Genomic DNA, 20,956 nt, shown 5'->3' on the forward strand with positions numbered 1-20,956 from the left:
CATCATCATTCATTTAGCGTCCGTTTTCCATGCTAGCATGGGTTGGACGGTTCAACTGGGGTCTGGGGAGCCCGAAGGCTGCACCAGGCTGTATATAATATATAATATACTATTGAATTAGATTTAATCCTAAATCTAATTTTTCCCTGTAAGTTTGGATTATTCCCTAATATTATTATTATTATATATATATATATATATATATATATATATATATATATATATACACGTTGCAGTGGAATAAGTGAATTGCAAAGAAGAAAAAAAAGAAAACAAGAGTAAAGGAATTTAAGAAGGGACGGAAAACAAAGTATAATGATATGGAAAAAAAACAAAGAAGGTAGACTGGGAGGAATGTACTGGAGAAAAATAACCTGTATGGGGTTGCAGACAAAAGTATTTTTAGGTAGAGGTCAGTAATAGGCAGAGAAACGTATTGCCAACATCATCATCACCGTTGTCTGCTGTCACAGGCACCGTCTCCATCACCACCAACACTATCATAACTAACATCCCACACCAGCATTACCACTATCATCATACTGTTACCAACACCTCTACACCGATACAACAATTATCACAACCACGGCGATCACCATCATTACAATATCAACTGTCACTACTACCACTATAAGCAACAACGGTGCTGACTGCTTATGCATAATTATTTATAAGATAAAAGTATACAAGTAAAGAGTACTTTTAGAGATTTTCGTGGAAGTGTATGAAGACGGAGGAGGGTGCAACAATGTTCTTTTAAGAGAGGGAAGGTGTACCTCAGAAGATGTGTCGAGGTCACGCTATCATCAACATGAAGGTACATCATGACTGCGTCTGTTGGTGCTGCAGTAAAAGTTAATGTGGTGAATGTGGTGGTGTGATAAGAAGCTTGCTTCAAAACCATGTAGTTCAGGGTTCAGTCCCACTGTGTGGCACATTGGGCAGGTGTCTTTTACTAGTTTCAGGCCAACCAAAGCCTTGTGAGTGGATTTGGCAGAAGGAAACTGAAAGAAGCTCGTCATGTATATATATATATATATATATATATGTGTGTGTGTGTGTGTTTATGCATGTTCCCCTTGCCGGGTGTGTTTACGTCCCCATAACTTAGTGGTGTGGCAAGAGAGACCAACAGAATAAGTATCAGGAGTGGTACAACTGCTTCAAACATGGCTGTGCCTTAGTGAAGAACGAAGCACATTCAGGTACGCCATCCATTGTATTTCTCGACACGTCTCCCCCAATACGTTTGAATGGCGCGCACGCCATTCATCACAATTAAAATTATTATTTTTCTTCATTTTATCGTAAGTAGGGGAACGAAATTTGCTTAGTGGGTGCAAACCTAGGATATTCAAAGTGTCTCCGAGCTCCCAGCCCCTACCGAAATTTTAGTGGGGTGCACTTGTAAATCCTGTTCTTGAGCGTATGCATTTTATAGTATCCCACATACTGAAACTTGTAATTCGAATTAAAACAAATCTTAATCCATTGCCATCCTCTTCAGCTTACCTTTTACAATTAAAATGACCTTTTTTTTTCTCACCTGGGCCAAAACAATTTATTTCTTTTACTTAATGTCATCAGCCAGGTGCATTTCTGTGTCCAGAGATCGGTTTACCAAAACCCTCCAGACCCCTCTGTGCTGTGCTTGCATGCATACAACCAGCCAGGCTTTTGTTTCCAATCCATTCATTAAAGTCTTCAGTTCACCAGTCTTTGACTGACATCTTTCTCTCTTCCCCATCACACCTGTCAAGATGGTCTGCATCAATGGCTCGTGGTGAATTGTCTGCCCAAAATACAAAAGGTATTTCACGAGTTATCTTCTTTCTACAGAAACGGGGAGCATCGGTGTATCAAATGCTTTTGTTTGGCTCCTTTATGTGAGTGTCAACATGCTAGAAATAACAGCCAAATCTCCCATAAATCATACCAGTCAATCAATAACGAAAGGACGCGTAGGATAATGCTGTTTTAGATATAAGCATAAAATGATGATGTGGTTACAGCTGGATTGAGGTTTACCATACATATGCTCAATCAAGGCTGACCTGGGGTTAAACAACAAGCATTGAATAAAAACTATAAACAAAGATATAAAAACTTCATTTGCATTTTTATTTGGTTCTTTTGATTTGATAATGGTAGAAATAACTAAATATTAATTAAATACGAAAGGCTTTGGGTTTCAAAACTATATAAAAAAATTATGGATTCTTTTGCTTCCATTCTCTGATGCCTTCCTGCAGTTTCTCTTGGAAAGTTTTTGTGAAGGATTGTAATCGTTTTGGCGAAACAGAATCGTGGTCTTTTAATTTTTCAATACTTTCCAGTCCTGAAAGAGAGAAATGATATAAAGAATGAGAGAATACATGGCTGGTAATAATAATAGTATGAACTGGCAGAATTAAACACAGATACACAAACATATACACATACATACATATATATATACATATATATATATATATATATATATATATATATATATATATATATACATATATATGACAGGCTTCTTTCAGTTTCCGTCTTCCAAATCCACTCACAAGGCTCTGGTCGTCCCAAGGCTATAGTAGAAGACACTTGCCCAAGGTGCCACGCAGTGGGACTGAACCCGGAACCATGTGGTTCGTAAGCAAGCTACTTACCACACAGCCACTCATTTTTTTCTCTCAAAACCCCTGTTTTTCAAATATCTTCTCCATGTCGTTCATCACAATTAAAATTATATATAGAATGAGAATATGTGGCTGGTAATAATAATAGTATGAACTGGTAGAATTATCAGCATGCTGGGCAAAATGCTTAGTAATATTTCGTCTGTCTTTATGTTTTAGGTTCAGATTCTACTGAGGTTGACTTTGCCTTACATCCTTACAGGGTTGATAAAATAAGTACCAATTGAAACATTGGGGTTGATGTAATTGACTTAACCCTTCCTCCAAAATTGCTGGCCTGATGCCAAAATTTGAAACCAATAATAACAAGAGCACTCAGAGAACACAAACCTCCGCCAAGGCAACACCAACTTCCTCTCAAAGATTAGCTGGAGATGATTTTTAAAATGAGAATATCTGAAATAAACACGGCTGCTCTCACAAACGAGAATACTAAAAATGAACCCGACTGCTCTTAAAAATTAAGAAAAAAGTCCAGGAAAATAATTCTTGTCCAGTATCGGATCAATCCCAAAATCTAATCAGTTCATGCCAGTCATGAGGCCAAACATCCTGAAAGTTTCATTCGAATCCATCAAGCAGTTTTTGAGATATCTTGTCCATGGACAAACAAACAAATGTGACTGAAAATAATACCTCTGCCTTCGCAAAGGTGGAGGTAATAATCCTTTTTATTACAGGTACAAGGCCTGAAATTTTGGTGGGGATTACGCTGATCCCAGTGCTCAACTGGTCCTTATTTTATTCACCCTGAAAGGATGAAAGGCAAAGTTAACCTCGGCAGAGTTTGAACTCAGAATTTAAAAGTCAGATGAAATGCTGCTAAGCATTTTCTCCACACTAATGATTCTGCCAGCTCACTGCCTTAATAATAATGATAATCCTTTCTACTAACGTTTCTGCCAGCTCGCCACCTTCAGCAGATGAAATATCTGCAAGCATTTCACCCGGTGTGCTAACGTTTTTGCCAGCTCGCCGCCTTCTTTCAGTTTCTATCGACGAAATCCACTCACAAGGCTTTGGTCAGCTTGAAGTTATAGTAATAAACACTTGCCCAAGATGCCACACAGTGGGAATGAACTCAGAACCATGTGATTGGGAAGCAAACATCTTACCACACAGCCACGCCTGCACATATTTACTCTAAAGTTATTGGCTAAACGTTCTCATTAAATTACATTTTAACTCCACTTATTAACCACATGTGGAGGCGTGTGGCTTAGTGGTTAGGGTGTCAGCATCATGATCGTAAGATTGTGGTTTTGATTCCTGGATTGAGCGATGTGTTGTGTTCCTGAGCAAAACACTTTATTTCACGTTGCTCCAGTCCACTCAGCTGGCAAAAATAAGTAACACTGCAATGGACTGGCGTCGAGCCTGGCTAGGCTTTAAAAGGGCGCATTTATTTTTTTATTTATATTATTAACCACACCAACTCTGCTGTACACACACATACACACATCGACTAGTGTTTTAGCCCCAGCCATCACCAGACAATCATCACAAGTAGATTTATAAAAAGACAATTAATTTTATCTAGTGTAGTGTAATGTGTCGTTAATTTGCACAGATTTAATTTATCTAATTAAACAAAGTTGCAGCTGACCTTTCTCTTTTCCTCTCAGGAAGATATAGGCAACTAACTGGGCGCTGCGTCGTATAGGATAGCTCTCCGATAGCTGGCAAAAAAAGAAAAAAGAGATAATAGAAAATAAGTACATACAAAATAATATGACAGTGGGTATATCTACACTTTAGTACATCACTGACTTTGTTGCTTTATAACTTTCTGGAAAATGCATAATTTTTTAATGAAATTTTCCAAAGATACATTTTAGATAGTGTAGAACCATTTATGGTTTAGATGACTCTATCAAATGTAATGCTTATATATTCATATTGTTTTGAATTAATCATGCATTGTCTCATAGCTTCAAGCTTTTGGTGATCTGACTTTATTTTTTGAATGACATTGTAGGGTAGGTGTGAGAGGCTGGATCTAGCCTGTTTTAACATAAAACTGGTCGAATATTTTGAATGGTTTAAACGCTAAAGAGTTGAGGTTATACTGGAATTTGTAGAGAAGAATTTTTATAAGTAGAGGTTGCCTTACTGGTACTTGTGCCAGTGGCATGTGAAAAAACATTTGAGCGAGGTCGTTGCCAGTGCTGCTGGACTGGCTCCTGTGCAGGTGGCATGTTGCCAGTACTGCGTGCCTGGCCCTTGTGCCGGTGGCATGTAAAAGCACTCACTACACTCTCAGAGTGGTTGGCATTAGGAAGGGCATCGAGGTGTAGAAACTCTGCCAGATCAAGATTGGAGCCTGGTGCGGCCATCTGGTTCGCCAGTCCTCAGGTAAATCGTCCAACCCATGCTAGTATGGAAAGCGGACGTTAAACGATGATGAGGATGAGGGAAGGAGTTTAGTGGAAAGAAGTTTCTGATAATTCATTCACTTTGGCTTGTTTCGTCCATAACTTTGTGAAAATTGGATATTTTTTAATGAAATTTTCTACAAATATGTTTCAGACGATGTAGATTAAGATTTGGTTGGAATTTGTTGGGAGAAAAAATACTGGGATCTTTTATCGTATATCATTTGTCGAACTGACCACGGGATTTTTTCCCTTAAAGCCTAATATTTATTCTATTGTCTCTTTTGCCGAACCGTTAAGTCACAGGAATGGGTTCGGTAATTCACACTTCGACATTTAGAAGCGCGAATTATCTGTCTGGCTCTGGGAGGATAGCGCATACCTGTAGTTATGTCAACAGTTGAGATGAACGGTGGAACTGAGCGAGATAAAGGTAAATACTCAATGGCATTTCTTTTTTTGCAGGATATAAGAGGCAGAGCGTGAACGAGAAGAGAGGAAGAAACAATTGTAGGACGAAATGCTGTAGCAGGAAGCATCTTATCCTAAGTTGTCTCCCTTTAATCATGGTCTGAAATCTTACAACGGATGGCTGCCATTAAAAACAAACATATTTCACTAAATTCTTCTTTATTTTAAAAATAAGTTGAAAAACAAGTCAGGGTATTTCAACAGAAATACAGTAACAAAAGAAACACTGCCAAATCAGACTAAAGCCTGGTGCAGCCTCCTGGCTTCCCAGACACCGGTTGAACCGTCCAACCCATGCTAGCATGGAAAATGGACATTAAACGATGATGATGATGATATACAGGTTGTATTAATAAAAGACATCAGTTTTCCGTCTGTCAACCTCGTTTTCAGAAATGAGACTTTCTACTCAATATTTACATCTACTAGATTCTGTTGTGTGAAGTAACAACCACGCGGTTAAGATTACATACAATATTTACGTCTACACCACATGGATGCAAGCTTGGGTTTACAACGATGAGGCTTTGGGTTCAGTCCCACTGTGTGATACTTTGGGGAAGTTCTTTTGAACTATAGCACAGAGCCGACCAAAACCTTTCAGTGAATTTGTGTTATGAAGTAAGACAAATAATATTGTATTCAGAATATAACTTTACGAAACGAACCAACTTAATATAGCAACAATTCAAAACCGAAGTGGAAAGTGGCGAATTGTAACTCCAATTTTCTCACGAGACAGAAACGAACCGACTGTACCACAGTAAGTGTGCTAAGGCGAAAAAAAAAAGAGAGCCAATCCACAACAATGGGTAGATGTATATCTATATCACCTGGTGGAGTCCATAATGTGTTTTCTCTCTCCAGACGAATCAATGTACCGTAAATCCTCGAGTATAGTCCGCGCCCTTGAGTATAATACGCAGGGGATTTTTAGGGGACTGTACATCTGAATACAGAAGGTGTGTATAATAAGCACCCCTTCTCTAAGTTGAGTCAAGGAGGTCCATATATCTCCGTCATCGTCAGATTCATAGTCAACATCAGAAGATTCACTTTCATTTATTTCTGAATACTTTTATTTTAATAAATGTTGCTTTTATGACTTCATTGCTTTCAGGCTTAGCTTAAGGTATTTTCACGCCCGACATCACAAAATACGTCTGAATAAACATTGCTGGACAGCAGATAGAGACTTGGACATTGCTTAGAAAATAATTTTCATTTTTAACCTCGTATATAGTACGCACTAGGGGTTTTGACCTTTAAGTTTTGGGAAAAAAATGCGGATCATACTCGAAGATTTACGGTAAGCTTAAATAATCCTACTATTGTGGGCATGGAAAATATCACATGAGTGAATTATTTTGATGAGTTGGATGACAATAAACAGTGCTTTATATCGAGACAATTAGGGTTGTCTCAACTTGGTGGTCAGAAACTGTACAAAGTCTGTCACATATATCAAAATCATCATCACTGTCATCGTTTTAGCATCCACTTGTCCATACTTGCACGGATCAGATGGAATCTGTTGAGGTAAAGTAATATTTCCTCCTAATCAGACATGTTTACAGGAAAGACTGGGAATAAAGGATACTGCTTGAATGATGGTGACACTTGCTGTACAACTGTCATGTGATATCAAAGAAGGAGACAGTAATTAGTACACATACACGCTTACATATATACACCAGCTTCTTTCAGTTTCTATCTACCGAATCCTATCCACTTACAAGGCTTTGGTTGATATATATAGTAGAAGACAGGGCGGCATGCTGGCAGAAACGTTGACACGCCGGACGAAATGCTTATCGGTATTTCGTCCGCCATTACGTTCTGAGTTCAAATTCTGCCGAGGTCGACTTTGCCTTTCATCCTTTCGGGGTCGATTAAATAAGTACCAGTTACGCGCTGGGGTCGATGTAATCGATTTAATCCGTTTGCCTGTCCTTGTTTGTCCCCTCTATGTTTAGCCCCTTGTGGGTAATAAAGAAACATATATAGTAGAAGATACTTGCCTAAGGTGCTATATGCGTGAGTGTGTGTGTATGTTTCTTTAGATTTGTGCCCAACAAAAACAGTGTTGTTGTCACTTCTATTGAAAAATCATCTGCTCCCTTTGTGTCTACAAAAACATGTGAAACGAGACCCTTATTTGTAAAATAGGTAATGGTTAGCAACAAGAAAGGCATCTGGCTGTAAAACAATGTCTCTATAATGTAGTCATCAAACTCATGCTAGCATGGAAAAAGGATTGTGGTAAGTAGCTTGCTTACCAACCACATGGTTCCGGGTTCAGTCCCACTGCGTGGCGCACCTTGGGCAAGTGTCTTCTACTATAGCCTCGGGCCGACCAAAGCCTTGTGAGTGGATTTGGTAGACAGAAACTGAAAGAAGCCCTCGTATATATATGTATGTGTGTCTGTGTTTGTACCCCCAACATCGCTTGACAACCGACGCTGGTGAGTTTACGTCCCTGTAACTTAATGGTTTGGCAATAGAATAAGTACTAGGCTTACAAAGAATAAGTCCTGGGGTCGATTTGATCGACTAAAGGCAGTGGCTCCAGTATGGCCACAGTCAAACGACTGAAAACAAGTAAAAGAGATTAAAGAGAATGAACAAAGCACATATTTTGAAAGCAGTGTTTATCCCTTTACTAGTTTCAGTCACTGGACTGTGGCCATGCTGGAGCACCATCTTGATGGGATGTAAAAATAGAAACAAAATTGCAAGAATCTACTTACTTTTTGTACAAGTTGTTCATTGTGTAGCAGGTATCTGTGGAAATATAGACAATATTTCATTACATAAAACTGTGTCACAGGTACCAGAACAAACAAGCACGCAAACATACATGTACACACAAAAGTATATGGAGAACTTCTTTGAAACCTGCAGTTCCTCTACCCTGATTATAAATTCATCTTTTATACTAGTAATTATCAGTGCATTTCATTATGTTCATACGTGTTTCTGTGTATTGTTACCTACAGAGAGGACTGGGGTGAAGTGTTTAGTGCAGGTAGGGACAGTCATCTGAGATGAAAAGTGTTCTATCTGAAAAGTGAGGTGACTTGGGATATTGGTTGCTTCTGTTCTAAAGTATGGCAATGGAGAGAATCAGCAGCACCTCAGGTGACTGAGCAGCCCCCTCCAGGGATCATGCCAGCATGAAAATCAGATGTTAAATGATGGTGATGATGAGATGGAACAATTATCATTGGAGCTATCTTGATCACTGGTCTTGTTCAATACTCATCATCATCATTTAATGTCCGTTTTCCATGCTGGCATGGGCTGGATGGTTTCACTGGAGCTGGAAAGGTCAGAGGCTGCACCAGGCTCCATTGTCCGTTGACATGGGTTTTATGGCTGGATGCCCTTCCTAATAATGCCAACCACTTTACAGAGTGTACTGGGTGCTTTTTATGTGGAATAACCAGCATCGCGGTATCAATTCTGCTGTGGCAGATGGGTTTCCTCGAGTACAGCAAGGTGCCAGATATCTGACCAATGATAAACAATAACAACTTCTACATTTATATTATGAGCCAATGAAGGAACAACCTCAATTTGGTCGTTCAACCTGCTAGAAATAATAGCTAATCTCCATCAAATCACAAAACCTATTATCTTAAGAAAAATAAAAAAGAGAAGGGTACATTATATAATGTAACCCTACATATATAATGTCTGAAAATAAAGACGGTACAGTCACTGGATGGAATATGTTTGTTTATGGATCTGTTGGATCAGGGCTGACCTGGAGCTGAATAAACTGCAACTACCTTTTTAAATACTGATATTGGACCAAAGGGGAACATTCCAAACCCCTTACAAAATGCACTGAATGATTAATTCTGAATTAACTACCCAGTTATAAAGTAAATTATACACTAGCCACATATTAATTGTGGGAAACATTTTATTACATTTGATTTTGTACAATAGTTTTTGTTTGGTGCCACAGCATGGCCAGAGAGGTACCACTTAAGAAGAGTGGTCCCGGTGCGCGCACTCGCGCGTCCGCGCTATCTAGTCGTGACTAGTCGATCCTACAACGACTACCTAGCAAAGTAAGTAAAACAAAATAATTTTTTTACACAAAGTATATATTTTTTAAAACAAAGTAAATAAAACACAAAAACACAAATTAAGGATCGACTAGTCACGACTAGCTAGCGCAGATACGCGAGTAGGCGAGTGCGCGCACCGGGGACCACTCTTTTTAAGTAGTACCGGCCAGAGAATCTGGCCGAAATTGATGTTTCTTTTACTTGTTTCAGTCATGAATGTTTAAAACATTTCTCACCACGGTATGACAATTAAAAAAAAAAAAGTCTTTAACCCTAGGACTCATGAAGCCGGTTGCTCGGATTCCATGGCGTTTGGGGAAGCCGAGATCACAACATTCTAATCAGAACAGGAAGTTGGCGCGCTGCAGGGACCAAGGCCAGTAATTTTAGTTTGAAGGGAAACAAATCGATTACATCGACTGCAGTATTTGACTAGTACTTTATTTTATCAACCCCCGAAGAGATGAAAGGCAAAGTTAACCTCAGTGAGATCCGAACTCCGAACGTAAAAATGACGGTGATGCAACAAACAGTGTGAAGAAAAAAGAAACTGCAGTTGTTTATTTATTTATTAATGAAGAGAATAGTCCACAAAAATAAATAAACGAACCAAAAAGGCATACACACTCTTAATTTACACACCACTACAGGGAATATTGATATTTTCCCCCCTAAAAGATTAGGAAGGTAACCAAAAAGTAATTGTGGTACGATGTCTCACCTTGAAGATATTTTTCAACATGCTTTTCGGATGTCACTTTCATATTTATAATATATTCGTATACACGCAGTTTTATATATATATATATATATATATATATATATAATTAGAAGGTTTGGAGATGGTGTACAGGTATTTTATATTAAAAGAAATGAGGTACTCAGAAATTCGGATGGTTTTATATTTACAGATATTTATTTGTATATTACATGTTTTTATACATCATATAACTTAGATCATATATCATATATTAATTAGCGCTTTCTCTCATTCTAGTGGTGTTTTCAAACGTATATATAAATATATATATATATACAAAACTATATATATATATATTTTTATATTTATATGCATTCAGATTTACAAGGGGAACACATTATCTCTGACATTAGAACGAACGAGGCCAGGTATTTATTTATTTTTTTTATTAAAGGTTATAAGTTTTATGAAATCGATTCCAGGACTTGAATAACACTTTAAATAATCCTCCTTCCTCGTGGGGATGAAAGCTAAAAAATCTACCTTAAAGGTGATGTGAAACCAAGTTATAAGTAGTAATGACAAAACCAGTTAATAATGATGCAATTAAAACAATACTTACCGCAGTATTATTCTCAACACCATTTGTCTAGCTGCTCCTGAAGTTTGGGTAACTACTGATCAAATGAGTAATATCGTTTGACGTCAACAGATCATGTTTCGAATACTGATATCAGAAAATATACTAAACGGCATTACTTGTGTCTTTACGACATATTCTGAAATCTGAGGACAACTATATACAGTATTATGTCAAGTTACCAATTAAAAAAAAAAAAAATTCACGCACTTATTAATTTAATTTTGTGTTCATTATCACCATATGTGTGTGTGTGAATATATATTTAAGAATATGTGTGTGTATATGCTTATGGGTACACTTCTTGTTTTCGGTGGTGGTTTTTGCCGTCACATTTGTTTTGAAAAGACACCGAAAGGAATTAATTAGATTCTTCACCGTACAAAGACCACAGGAAATTAGGCGACGAAAATACCAAAATCCAAGGGAGACAACACCGACTTCTCTTGTCTTATTCGAAGACAAAACCAGGCAGAACTTGAGACGATTACATTAAAAAATTTAGAATTAAAATATTTCAGTGTAAAAGAAAGCAATTTATGGATATTGTTAAATTTCTTGGATCTTTTCGCTTTGACCGGCAGTTTTTTTTAAATAATTGGATCTTTTGATCCGAAAATTCTATAGTTTGTAAGATATTTGTTGTTTTTTTTCTTCCATTTCTGCAATTTCAACCAATCAGTGACGTCTATTGAAGGTGAAAACATTCTGTGCCGTATGAATATGTCCCTCGTTTAAGAAACAGATTGGGTTTATTTACATTTCTGAAGAAAAAAAAGATACCCTTTCTCCCACCCCTAACCCTAAAACAGATTGACATGCAATAGATCGATACTAGGGTCATAATTATGGGTGACAATTTCATATGACACCGCTAGAAAAAACTGCCGTTCAAACCGAAAAGATCCCAATTTATGGATTATATTATATTGTTAAATTTCTTTCAACCATTTGAAGTTTTTTCAAACATTCACCTGGATATTTTTTTTAATGCTGTTCTGATGTAGTTTGTCAGAAGTTCTGTTCCTAACAGCATCTCAAACCCCACAGATTATGTTATTTCAGTGTTTCATGCCGTTTAGCAACGGGTTCAGTAAGTTACAGCTACGTGGCAGCAATAAGAACTGAAACAGGGACCAAAAGAATTACATCAGGACGAACGAGACATCTTGGTACTACTTGAGAACAGTGGTCCCGGTGCGCGCACTCGCGCATCCGCGCTAGCTAGTCATGACTAGTCGATCATTACTTTGTGTTTTTGTGTTATTTACTTTACTCTTTACTCTTTTACTCTTTTACTTGTTTCAGTCATTTGACTGCGGCCATGCTGGAGCACCGCCTTTAGTCGAGCAAATCGACCTCGGGACTTATTCTTTGTAAGCCCAGTACTTATTCTATCGGTCTCTTTTGCCGAACCGCTAAGTGACGGGGACGTAAACACACCAGCATCGGTTGTCAAGCAATGCTAGGGGCACAAACACATATATACATATATACGACAGGCTTCTTTCAGTTTCCGTCTACCAAATCCACTCACAAGGCATTGGTCGGCCCGGGGCTATAGCAGAAGACACTTGCCCAAGATGCCACGCAGTGGGACTGAACCCGGAACCATGTGGTTGGTTAGCAAGCTACTTACCACACAGCCACTCCTGCGCCTAAAACTTTGTTTAAAAAATTATTTACTTTGTGTAAAAAATTATTTATTTTGAGTTTTATTTACTTAGCTAGGTAGTCACGACTAGCTAGCGCGGATACGCTACTACGCGAGTGCGCGCACCGGGACCACTGTTCTCAAGTAGTACCGACATCTTTCATTAAACCATTTTTTTTCTTCAGTTCTCTCATCATACCTACGCCAATAGAATTTCTATCGGCTCCTTTACTACAAAATGGCACACGGCCAATTCTCCGATGCTATAAGGGCCCTTTTTTCCTTCCTACTCACTAAAATTTTTGTGTTCGCTAAGTTCATAATAAGGCCCTTCAATTCTAAGTTTTGTTTCAATATCTGGCATTTCTGCTTTAATTCTTTACAGATTCTGCTATCTAAGTCGTCGGTATTCAAGAGTAACCGGTCTTAAATTCTTCTGTTGTGGCTTGAAACGAGAGGAGGCTGAAGAGCGAGTACCTGCAATCTAAATTCATCTCTGAACCGTAACTGATTCTTACCTTCCCGACTGCCCTAACCGCAGTGGCGTAGCTAGAGCGTGTGCCGCTCAGGACAGCCCTTGGGATTTCCGCCCCTGCTCCCTATACAGGTTTATACAGCAAATCAGCAGACCCCAAAATACCACCCCTATAAAAGTGTCGCCTGGAGAAGATCGCCTTATTGCCCACTTCTCGCTACGCTACTGCTCCTTCGTGTATAGCTTGTATGATCCTACCAAGCCGGTCATTTACCTTAGTTTTCTTAGTAACTGCTGTGGGATGACGTCAGCAGCTGGGCGAGCTGACCGGAAGTTGAGGGCTGACCGGAAGGGGGCAGCCGGGGACGCGCGCGCAGCGAGCGGAGATTTCGGCCTTTTTCGAACCAAGGTCGTCGGGGTGTTAAGACGGGTGAAGACGTTGCTAAGGTTGGGTGAAGAAGCTGCTATCTCTAGCGTTCGGGTCGGGCTGTGTCGAAGGATCCGTTACCACTGAAGGGTCTCCATCAGAGAGAAGAGAAGGTAGGTGCCTTTATATTCGAATATCTCGCACACACCACAAGCTATTTTGGCACTCCACATAAGTTGTCACCACGATGTCTGCGAAAATCAGGATCGCCAGCGACATCATCAGACCCTTCAATGGCGAAGGCGATGTAGTGGCCTGGATTCGTAAAATCAGGCTGGTGGCAAGACTGCAAGGTATAAGCGATGTGGCAAGTCTTATGGCGCTGTATTTAGAAGGGAGCGCGTTAACGCTATACCTTGAGATGGAGGAGGAGGAACGCCTGAGCGAGGAAAAGATAGAGCAACGATTGCGGGATGCCTACACAGAATGTGAATACACAGCTTTTGCTAAGCTGGGTACGATTCGATGGACAGGAAGACAGGTGGACGAGTACGCGGCAGAAGTTAGAAGGTTAGCGACGCTGGCTGGGTTTACGGGAGAAGGGTTGGAGAGAGCAGCGCGACTGGCGTTTGTAAATGGGTTCCCCGACGATGTAGGGATTCACCTACAACGATTGCCCGGGATTAAAAAGATGGCGCTGAGCGAACTTGTGACTCAAGTCCGCGTGTTGACGCGACACTCTGGGCGGAAGGCGATAGCGATGGCGGTGACAGAGGTGCGTAAAGACGGACGACGACCGGAGAAAGACGTACAGAAGCGGCCGTTCTCAGGTCGGTGTTTTAGATGCCAGGGGTCGCACATGGCGCGGGACTGTACGCAACCGGGGCCCGTTTGCTATCGATGCAGGAAGACAGGGCACATCGCCCGTGATTGCGACCAGGGAAACGACCGCGGGGAAGTTGCTGCCTCTCGAACTTTCCCCGCAAACGAGTAGAGGCGCTATTGGAGACGCTGCCATTAATTGACGTGGAGGCCGAGGGAAAGACGTTCAAGGCCCTCGTGGATACGGGCTGTACGACCACCCTTGTGACTTCAAGGGTGACGAAGAAATGGAACGGGGCAAGTAGCGTCCGGGCGGTCGACGGCAGCGAAATCCGTTGCAGAGGCAGCAGCAAGGTAGAGATAGTGGTGCGCGGCGCGACGCTAAGGCTGCAGGTAATTGTGGCTGAACGCGTGATAGATGGGGTTGATGTGGTGATGGGGATGGACGCCATCAACTGCCTCGGTGGCGTCAGTGTTGTGGGAAATGAGGTCACGTTCGGAAGCGTGAGGGCGTCGTGCACTGCGAGTCAGGATCGCCAGAGAGAGCAGAGCCCCGCGAGGGACTGCGCCGCTTACACCATCGAGGACAAAGACTTTCAGGAGGCGTTCGATGGTCAGCGGTGGACGATAGAGTGGCGATAGTAGGACGAGCTCCCGACGCTGGAAAACAGCGTTAGCTGTTACCAGCATACCCTGAAAAGCCACGCCAGGGTTGAGTTTGAAGACGAGGTGGAGAGGTGGATCGAGGAAGGGGTCCTTGTCCCTTGGAAGGAGGAGGTAGCGGGCGGAGTGCTACCCCTGATGGCGGTGGTGCAGCCTACGAAGGGAAAAGTCAGACCGGTGCTGGACTTCAGGGAGCTAAACCAGCATATATCGTGTCACACGGGAGGTGAGGCGACAGACGTTTGTGGCGAGACGTTACGTGCGTGGAGACAGTCGACCGAGGCAGCGACTTGAAATCGGCATACTTGCAGCTCCATGTGAGCGACAAACTGTGGCGATATCAGCTGGTGCGGTACAAAGGCCGGACGTACTGTTTAACCAGGCTGGGTTTCGGGCTGAATTCCGCTCCGAAGATCATGGCGGCAGTGCTTAAGTCCGTCCTAGGGAAAGACGGCAAGATTAGAAAGGCCACCAGCTCCTACATTGACGACATTTTGGTGGACGAAACTGTAGTGCCAGCCAACGAGGTAGTTAGACATCTGGAGAAGTTCGGACTGATTGCGAAGCCACCGGAGTCGATGGAAGGGGAGCCGCGCTGGGGCTGAAGCTGCGAAGAGATAGATCGGGTGAATTGTGTTTTCCGGAGAGGGAATGAAATCCCAGAGCTGAGTTCCAGCGTCAGCAGGAGAGAGCTGTTCTCGTGTGTGGGAAGTTGGTCGGTCACTACCCGATCGCTGGATGGCTGCGCACGGCATGTAGTTACACCAAGAGACGAGCAGAGGGGGAGAGTTGGGGCGACAAGGTGGGAGAAGGGACGGTAGCGATGATGCAGGAAATCCTAGAGAGGACGAGAGCGGAAGACCCGGTCAGGGGAAACTGGTACGTGCCCAAGACGGAATGCGGGACCGTCTGGTGTGATGCTAGCAGTATAGCGATAGGGGTTGTGTTGGCAATCGAAGGTGCTGCGGTGGAGGACGCGGCTTGGCTTCGGAAAGCAGATGATTTCAACCACATCAATGGCGCCGAATTAGACGCGGTGCTGAAAGGGGCGAACTTGGCCCTGAAATGGGGGCTGCGCACAATTGAAATCCGGACGGATTCGGCCACTGTGCTTGGCTGGGTAGGATCGGTGATCACCGGTGAAAGGAGAGTGCGGACGAAAGGTGCCGCGGAGATGTTAGTGAAGTGCCGTCTGAGAGTTCTAGGTGAATTGATCGCCGAGTTCGGACTGAAGCTGAATGTGGTTTTCGTGCCTTCGGAGAAAAACAGGGCGGACGCACTGACCAGGGTGAAAAGAGCGTGGCTGGAAGAACCGGAGGAGGCCCGGAAAGGAATAGCTGCGGCGTGTCGGTTGGATGACTCTGAACTGAAGAGACTGCATGCTATGCATCATCTGGGTGTGGACAGGACCCTGTATCTGGCGAAGAAAATTGATGCTGACGTCACTAGGCGAAGCATCCGGAAGGTGGTCGGGAGCTGCGACAGGTGTCAGTCCATCGACCCTGCTCCGTGTGGGCATGAACAGGGAAGCCATTGGGTGGAGCAGAACTGGAAAAGGCTAGCCGTGGATGTGACACACTAACGTCAGGGAACGTACCTCTCCATGGTCGACTGCGGGTCAGGCCAGCTGGCCATTTGGAGGGAGTTGAGAACGGGCATTGCTGACGAGATCGCGCAGATCCTGAACGGGATATTTTTAGAGAGAGGTCCCGTGGAAGAACTACTGATGGACAACGAGGCGGCGTTTCGTTCGGAAGTATTGAGGGTTATGCTCGACCGGTGGAAGGTGCGTCGCTTGTTCAGAGCAGCGTATAGGCCGAGCGGTAACGGGACCGTGGAGAGGCACACCATCGGACAGTCAAGGCCTTAGCGGAAAGAGGGCACATTTCGCCGCTTGAAGCAGTTTTTTGGTACAACTCGTCTCCCCGATCCGGACAAGCTGAGGAATCTGTGCCGCAGAGAGCTGTGTTTAAATATGAATGGAGGTACCTGAGCAAAGCGCCGGAGGGCCACGAGGAAGAGAAGGCACCCGTTTGCGTGAAAATAGAGGAGGAAGTCTGGGTCAAGCCACCAAAGGCGTGCTGTACGTCTCAATGGAGCAGAGGAACGGTGACGGCGGTCAATTCCAGAAACAAAGTCTCCGTGGATGGAATGCCGCGACACGTCTTGGACCTTCGCAGGATTGTCGCTTCGACGGACGACGATTCTGGAGAGGGGGCGAACGAGGTGCCCAGCTTGAGAAGATCTCGACGCGCAAGGCGCCCTCCCGGTTGGATGGTGGACTACGACATGGAGCAAAGAGATTGTGATCTTTAAGATCAGGATGGCGTGTGGGATGACGTCAGCAGCTGGGCGAGCTGACCGGAAGTTGGGGCTGACCGGAAGGGGGCAGCCGGGGACGCGCGCGCAGCGAGCGGAGATTTCGGCCTTTTTCGAACCAGGGTCGTCAGGGTGTTAAGACGGGTGAAGACGTTGCTAAGGTTGGGTGAAGCAGCTGTTATCTCTCGCGTTCGGGTCGGGCTGTGTCGAAGGATCCGTTACCATTGAAGGCTCTCCACCAGAGAGAAGAGAAGGTAGGTGCCTTTATATTCGAATATCTCGCACACACCACGCTGCCAAATCACAGCAGCGATCCTACGATCGCGAGTCCGCTGCTCTAACCACTGAGCCATTGCGCCTCCACCTGTAAACAATATAAAAAGGCAAAATCCTCAATGAAAATCCAAACACACAAAAAAAAAAAACGCAGCAAAACAACGTTAAATTACGAGAAAACAATTTGAACGTTAAATTACAAATTCAAAACAAAACAAAAAAAAAAACGAAAAAGCAAATTGCAGTTTAGTTTATGTAAACAATATGGAGGCGAGTGACTTAGTGGTTAGGGTGTCAGCACCATGATCGTAAGATTGTGGTTTCGATTCCTGGACCGGGGACGCGTTGTGTTCTTGAGCAAAACACTTCATTTCACGTTGCTCCAGTCCACTCAGCTGGCAAAAATGAGTAACTACTAATAGAGAACTACTAATAGAAAGATTTCCCGCTAGATCGGTCTTTACGAAGCTGCAGCCGAATCGACTGGAGTCAAGGTTCTCTCAAGAAAACCAACACGTAGAGAAGCCCCCTTCTACGCGGGAACGGAGACAGCATTTTGGCTCATTCAAGTTAACTATTGCGAGTAGTTTCATGGCCTTGGCTACCTGTTCGCCCTGAAGAAAATATGTGTGTATATATTTTTATTTGCGAATCCAGACAAAAATAAAATATTATTTATTGCTGTTGAAGTTTTGGTTTTTCTTTCGACATAATTGAATGCAACAGGATAAGACCGGCAACCCTCATGTGTTCCAGAGACCTTCAATCCTTGTAAACTTCCAAAATAGCGTCACTACACACATCTGGTCTCGCAACACACTGCTCTGTAAACCCACTGCTCGGGTAACACCCAACCTCAGGTAGCTAAATATTAATCAAAGCCGACTACACCTTGGCTTCTTACTACGGAAACAGGAACCACTATGTCTGGTTTTCGATTGGCTAAAATTACTTAAAATTTGCAAACTTTAAAAGCTATTAACTTTTTATTTATTAATTCATGGCAAAAATTAATTTCGTTTCCATTATAATCATACGAAACTACATTGATACATCAAATTTGAAATCAATTGGAACAAAATTGAAAGAATCAAAAAGTGTGAACCAAACAGAAAAGGGATCTTTTCGCTTTGACCGGCAGATTTTAAAAATAATTTCTTTGTAACTAAACGCTTTTAAACTTCGTATACTGGTAGAATGTGTTTATAAAACATCCTTTTCTCTTGGCTTTATTGAGAAAATTCTATAGTTTGTAAGATATTTGTTGATTTTTTCTTCCATTTCTGCAATTTCAACCAATCAATGACGTCTATTGAGGTGAATACAACTTCTCCGGAAAAGATCCCAGCTTGCAGCTTCACTTTGCTGGAAATTCAATAAAAAATTATTGAATCCATCTATCCATCCACGCATGAAACCATTCATCCATATCTATATGCGTCTTTATTGATATCCATATCTATATGCGTCTTTATTGATATCCATATCTATATTGCTCAATGTTATCTTTGTAAAACAAACCCCGATTTACTGATGAATAAATCAGAGAAAGGCGGTCGTCTGATTTGTTCAAAGTGATTTTTTTTTCTTATTTGTATTATTATTTGTATTTAATAAAAGATTTTTGTCTCCATCAAATGCAAGCAATGGCGTGAGCGCTTGCGTGTGTGAGAATATATATACATACACGCACAAATATCTATCTATCTATCTATCTATCTATCTATCTATCTATCTATCTATCTATCTATCTATCTATCTATCTATCTATATACACGTTATATATATATATATATATATATATATATATATATACTTATACATACATATATATGATGTGTGTGTGTATATATATACATATATATATATACACGCACATACGCGCACACACACACACGCACACGCACACGCACACACAAGCACACGCACAAAAACACACAATCATACACATACACATTGTCTATATATATGGATAAATGCAGCACACGAATCAATGCATCAGTCTCTCTTTTGCTCTCTTTCTCTCTTTGGCCCTCCCTCTCTTTGACATGCTCTCTCTCTCTTTGACATACTCTCTCTCTCTTTGACATACTCTCTCTCTCTTTCTCTATCTGTTCCTCTCCCTCTCTTTTTCTCCCTCGTCCTTGTCGTGTTTCTGGTCCGACAACTCTTTCTCTCCAACTTAACCAACAACCTTCTCAAGTGATACCGCTAATTACATTATAGTTTTATGTCCGTTTCCTTTAATGATTCTCCACTGAGTTGTGTTTGTTGCTGCTCCAAGGCCGATAGATGGTTTCGTCAGTCGATATGACGTCTCGTATGAAGTAGATCCGATGTAAAACTGTCGTTGATAAACAGAGACAGCCATGAGGACGCATAAAGAATTAATATTCGATTGCAAGTGAATATTTCATTTGCTTGACAAGATATTGAATAGGCGTAGGAGTGGCTGTGTGGTAAGTAGCTTGCTTACCAACCACATGGTTCCGGGTTTCAGTCCCACTGCGTGGCACCTTGGGCAAGTGTCTTCTATTATAGCCTCGGGCCGACCAAAGCCTTGTGAGTGGATTTGGTAGACGGAAAACTGAAAGAAGCCCGTCGTATATATGTATGTGTGTGTATATGTTTGTGTGTCTGTGTTTGTCCCCCCAACATCGATGACAACCGATGTTTACGTCGACTAAAGGCGGTGCTCCAGCATGGCCACAGTCAAATAACTGAAACAAACAAAAGAGAAAGAGAGAGATAAATATGAAGATAAATAGATAGATAGATTGGCAGACAGACCGACAAACATGCATACAGATAGATATATAGATAGATAAATATATATAAATGGATAGATAGAGTAGTAGCCTGGATTCGAAAGGTCAAATTTGTGGCCTGGCTACAAAGCATCGAAGATGTAGCGATCCACATGGCCCTGTATTTGGAGGGGAATGCACTGGCACTGTACCTCGAAATGGATGAAGAAGAACAGCTGAGCGCGGCGAAGATCGAGCAGCGCTTGAGAGAGGCTTACACAGATGGAGGGTACGCCGCTTTTGCTAAGCTGGGAACGATTAGATGGAGAGGAGAACAGGTCGACGAATACACTGCGGAGGTACGGAGGCTGGTTATGTTGTCTGGTCTTACTGGTGAAGGACTTGAGGAAGTAGCGCGACTGGCTTTTGTGAACGGCTTTTCCGACGACGTGTCGGTGCGTCTACAGCAGTTGCCAGGCGGCAACAAAATGGCGATGAGCGAGCTCATCGTTCGAGCCCGCGTGTTAACACAAAACATCTGGCGGAAAGCAGTGGCGAAGGCGGCTGCAGAAGCCCGCGAATTTGTGCGACGGCCGGTGAAGGATGAAAAGAGGCCTGCTGTGGAACGACGGCGGCCGTTCACAGGCCGGTGTTTTAAGTGCCAAGGACTGCACATGGCGA

General features: G+C 42.3%; 2 protein-coding genes across 6 annotated transcripts in view; one reads left to right on the forward strand and one right to left on the reverse strand.

The window, feature by feature from the left end:
* The window catches only part of LOC115221048 (transient receptor potential cation channel subfamily M member 2-like), a 706,843-nt gene that overhangs the window by 444,313 nt on the left and 241,574 nt on the right, over window positions 1–20,956 (forward strand). The gene's annotated exons all lie outside the window — the stretch shown is intronic.
* On the reverse strand, window positions 2,101–11,374 carry LOC115221101 (protein NCBP2AS2 homolog). The gene is made up of 4 exons (XM_029791316.2): window positions 10,935–11,374; window positions 8,281–8,314; window positions 4,291–4,363; window positions 2,101–2,338 (listed from the first exon to the last, which is right to left on the reverse strand). Exons 1-4 carry the CDS (start codon window positions 10,955–10,957, stop codon window positions 2,211–2,213), a joined length of 258 nt encoding a protein of 85 aa, XP_029647176.1. The 5' UTR covers window positions 10,958–11,374; the 3' UTR covers window positions 2,101–2,210.

The sequence above is a fragment of the Octopus sinensis genome, linkage group LG17 (assembly GCF_006345805.1).
Source record: "Octopus sinensis linkage group LG17, ASM634580v1, whole genome shotgun sequence".
Taxonomy (NCBI): Eukaryota; Metazoa; Mollusca; class Cephalopoda; order Octopoda; family Octopodidae; genus Octopus; species Octopus sinensis.

Bases quoted from the DNA above. Each gene is read 5' to 3' on its own strand.
- LOC115221101 (XM_029791316.2), bottom strand. From the start codon at position 10,957: ATGGTGTTGAGAATAATACTGCG. The intron at 8,315-10,934 runs GTAAGTATTGTT...ATATTTCCACAG, and splicing joins GTGTTGAGAATAATACTGCG to ATACCTGCTACACAATGAAC. The intron at 2,339-4,290 runs GTCAGCTGCAAC...TCTCTCTTTCAG, and splicing joins CCTGAGAGGAAAAGAGAAAG to GACTGGAAAGTATTGAAAAA.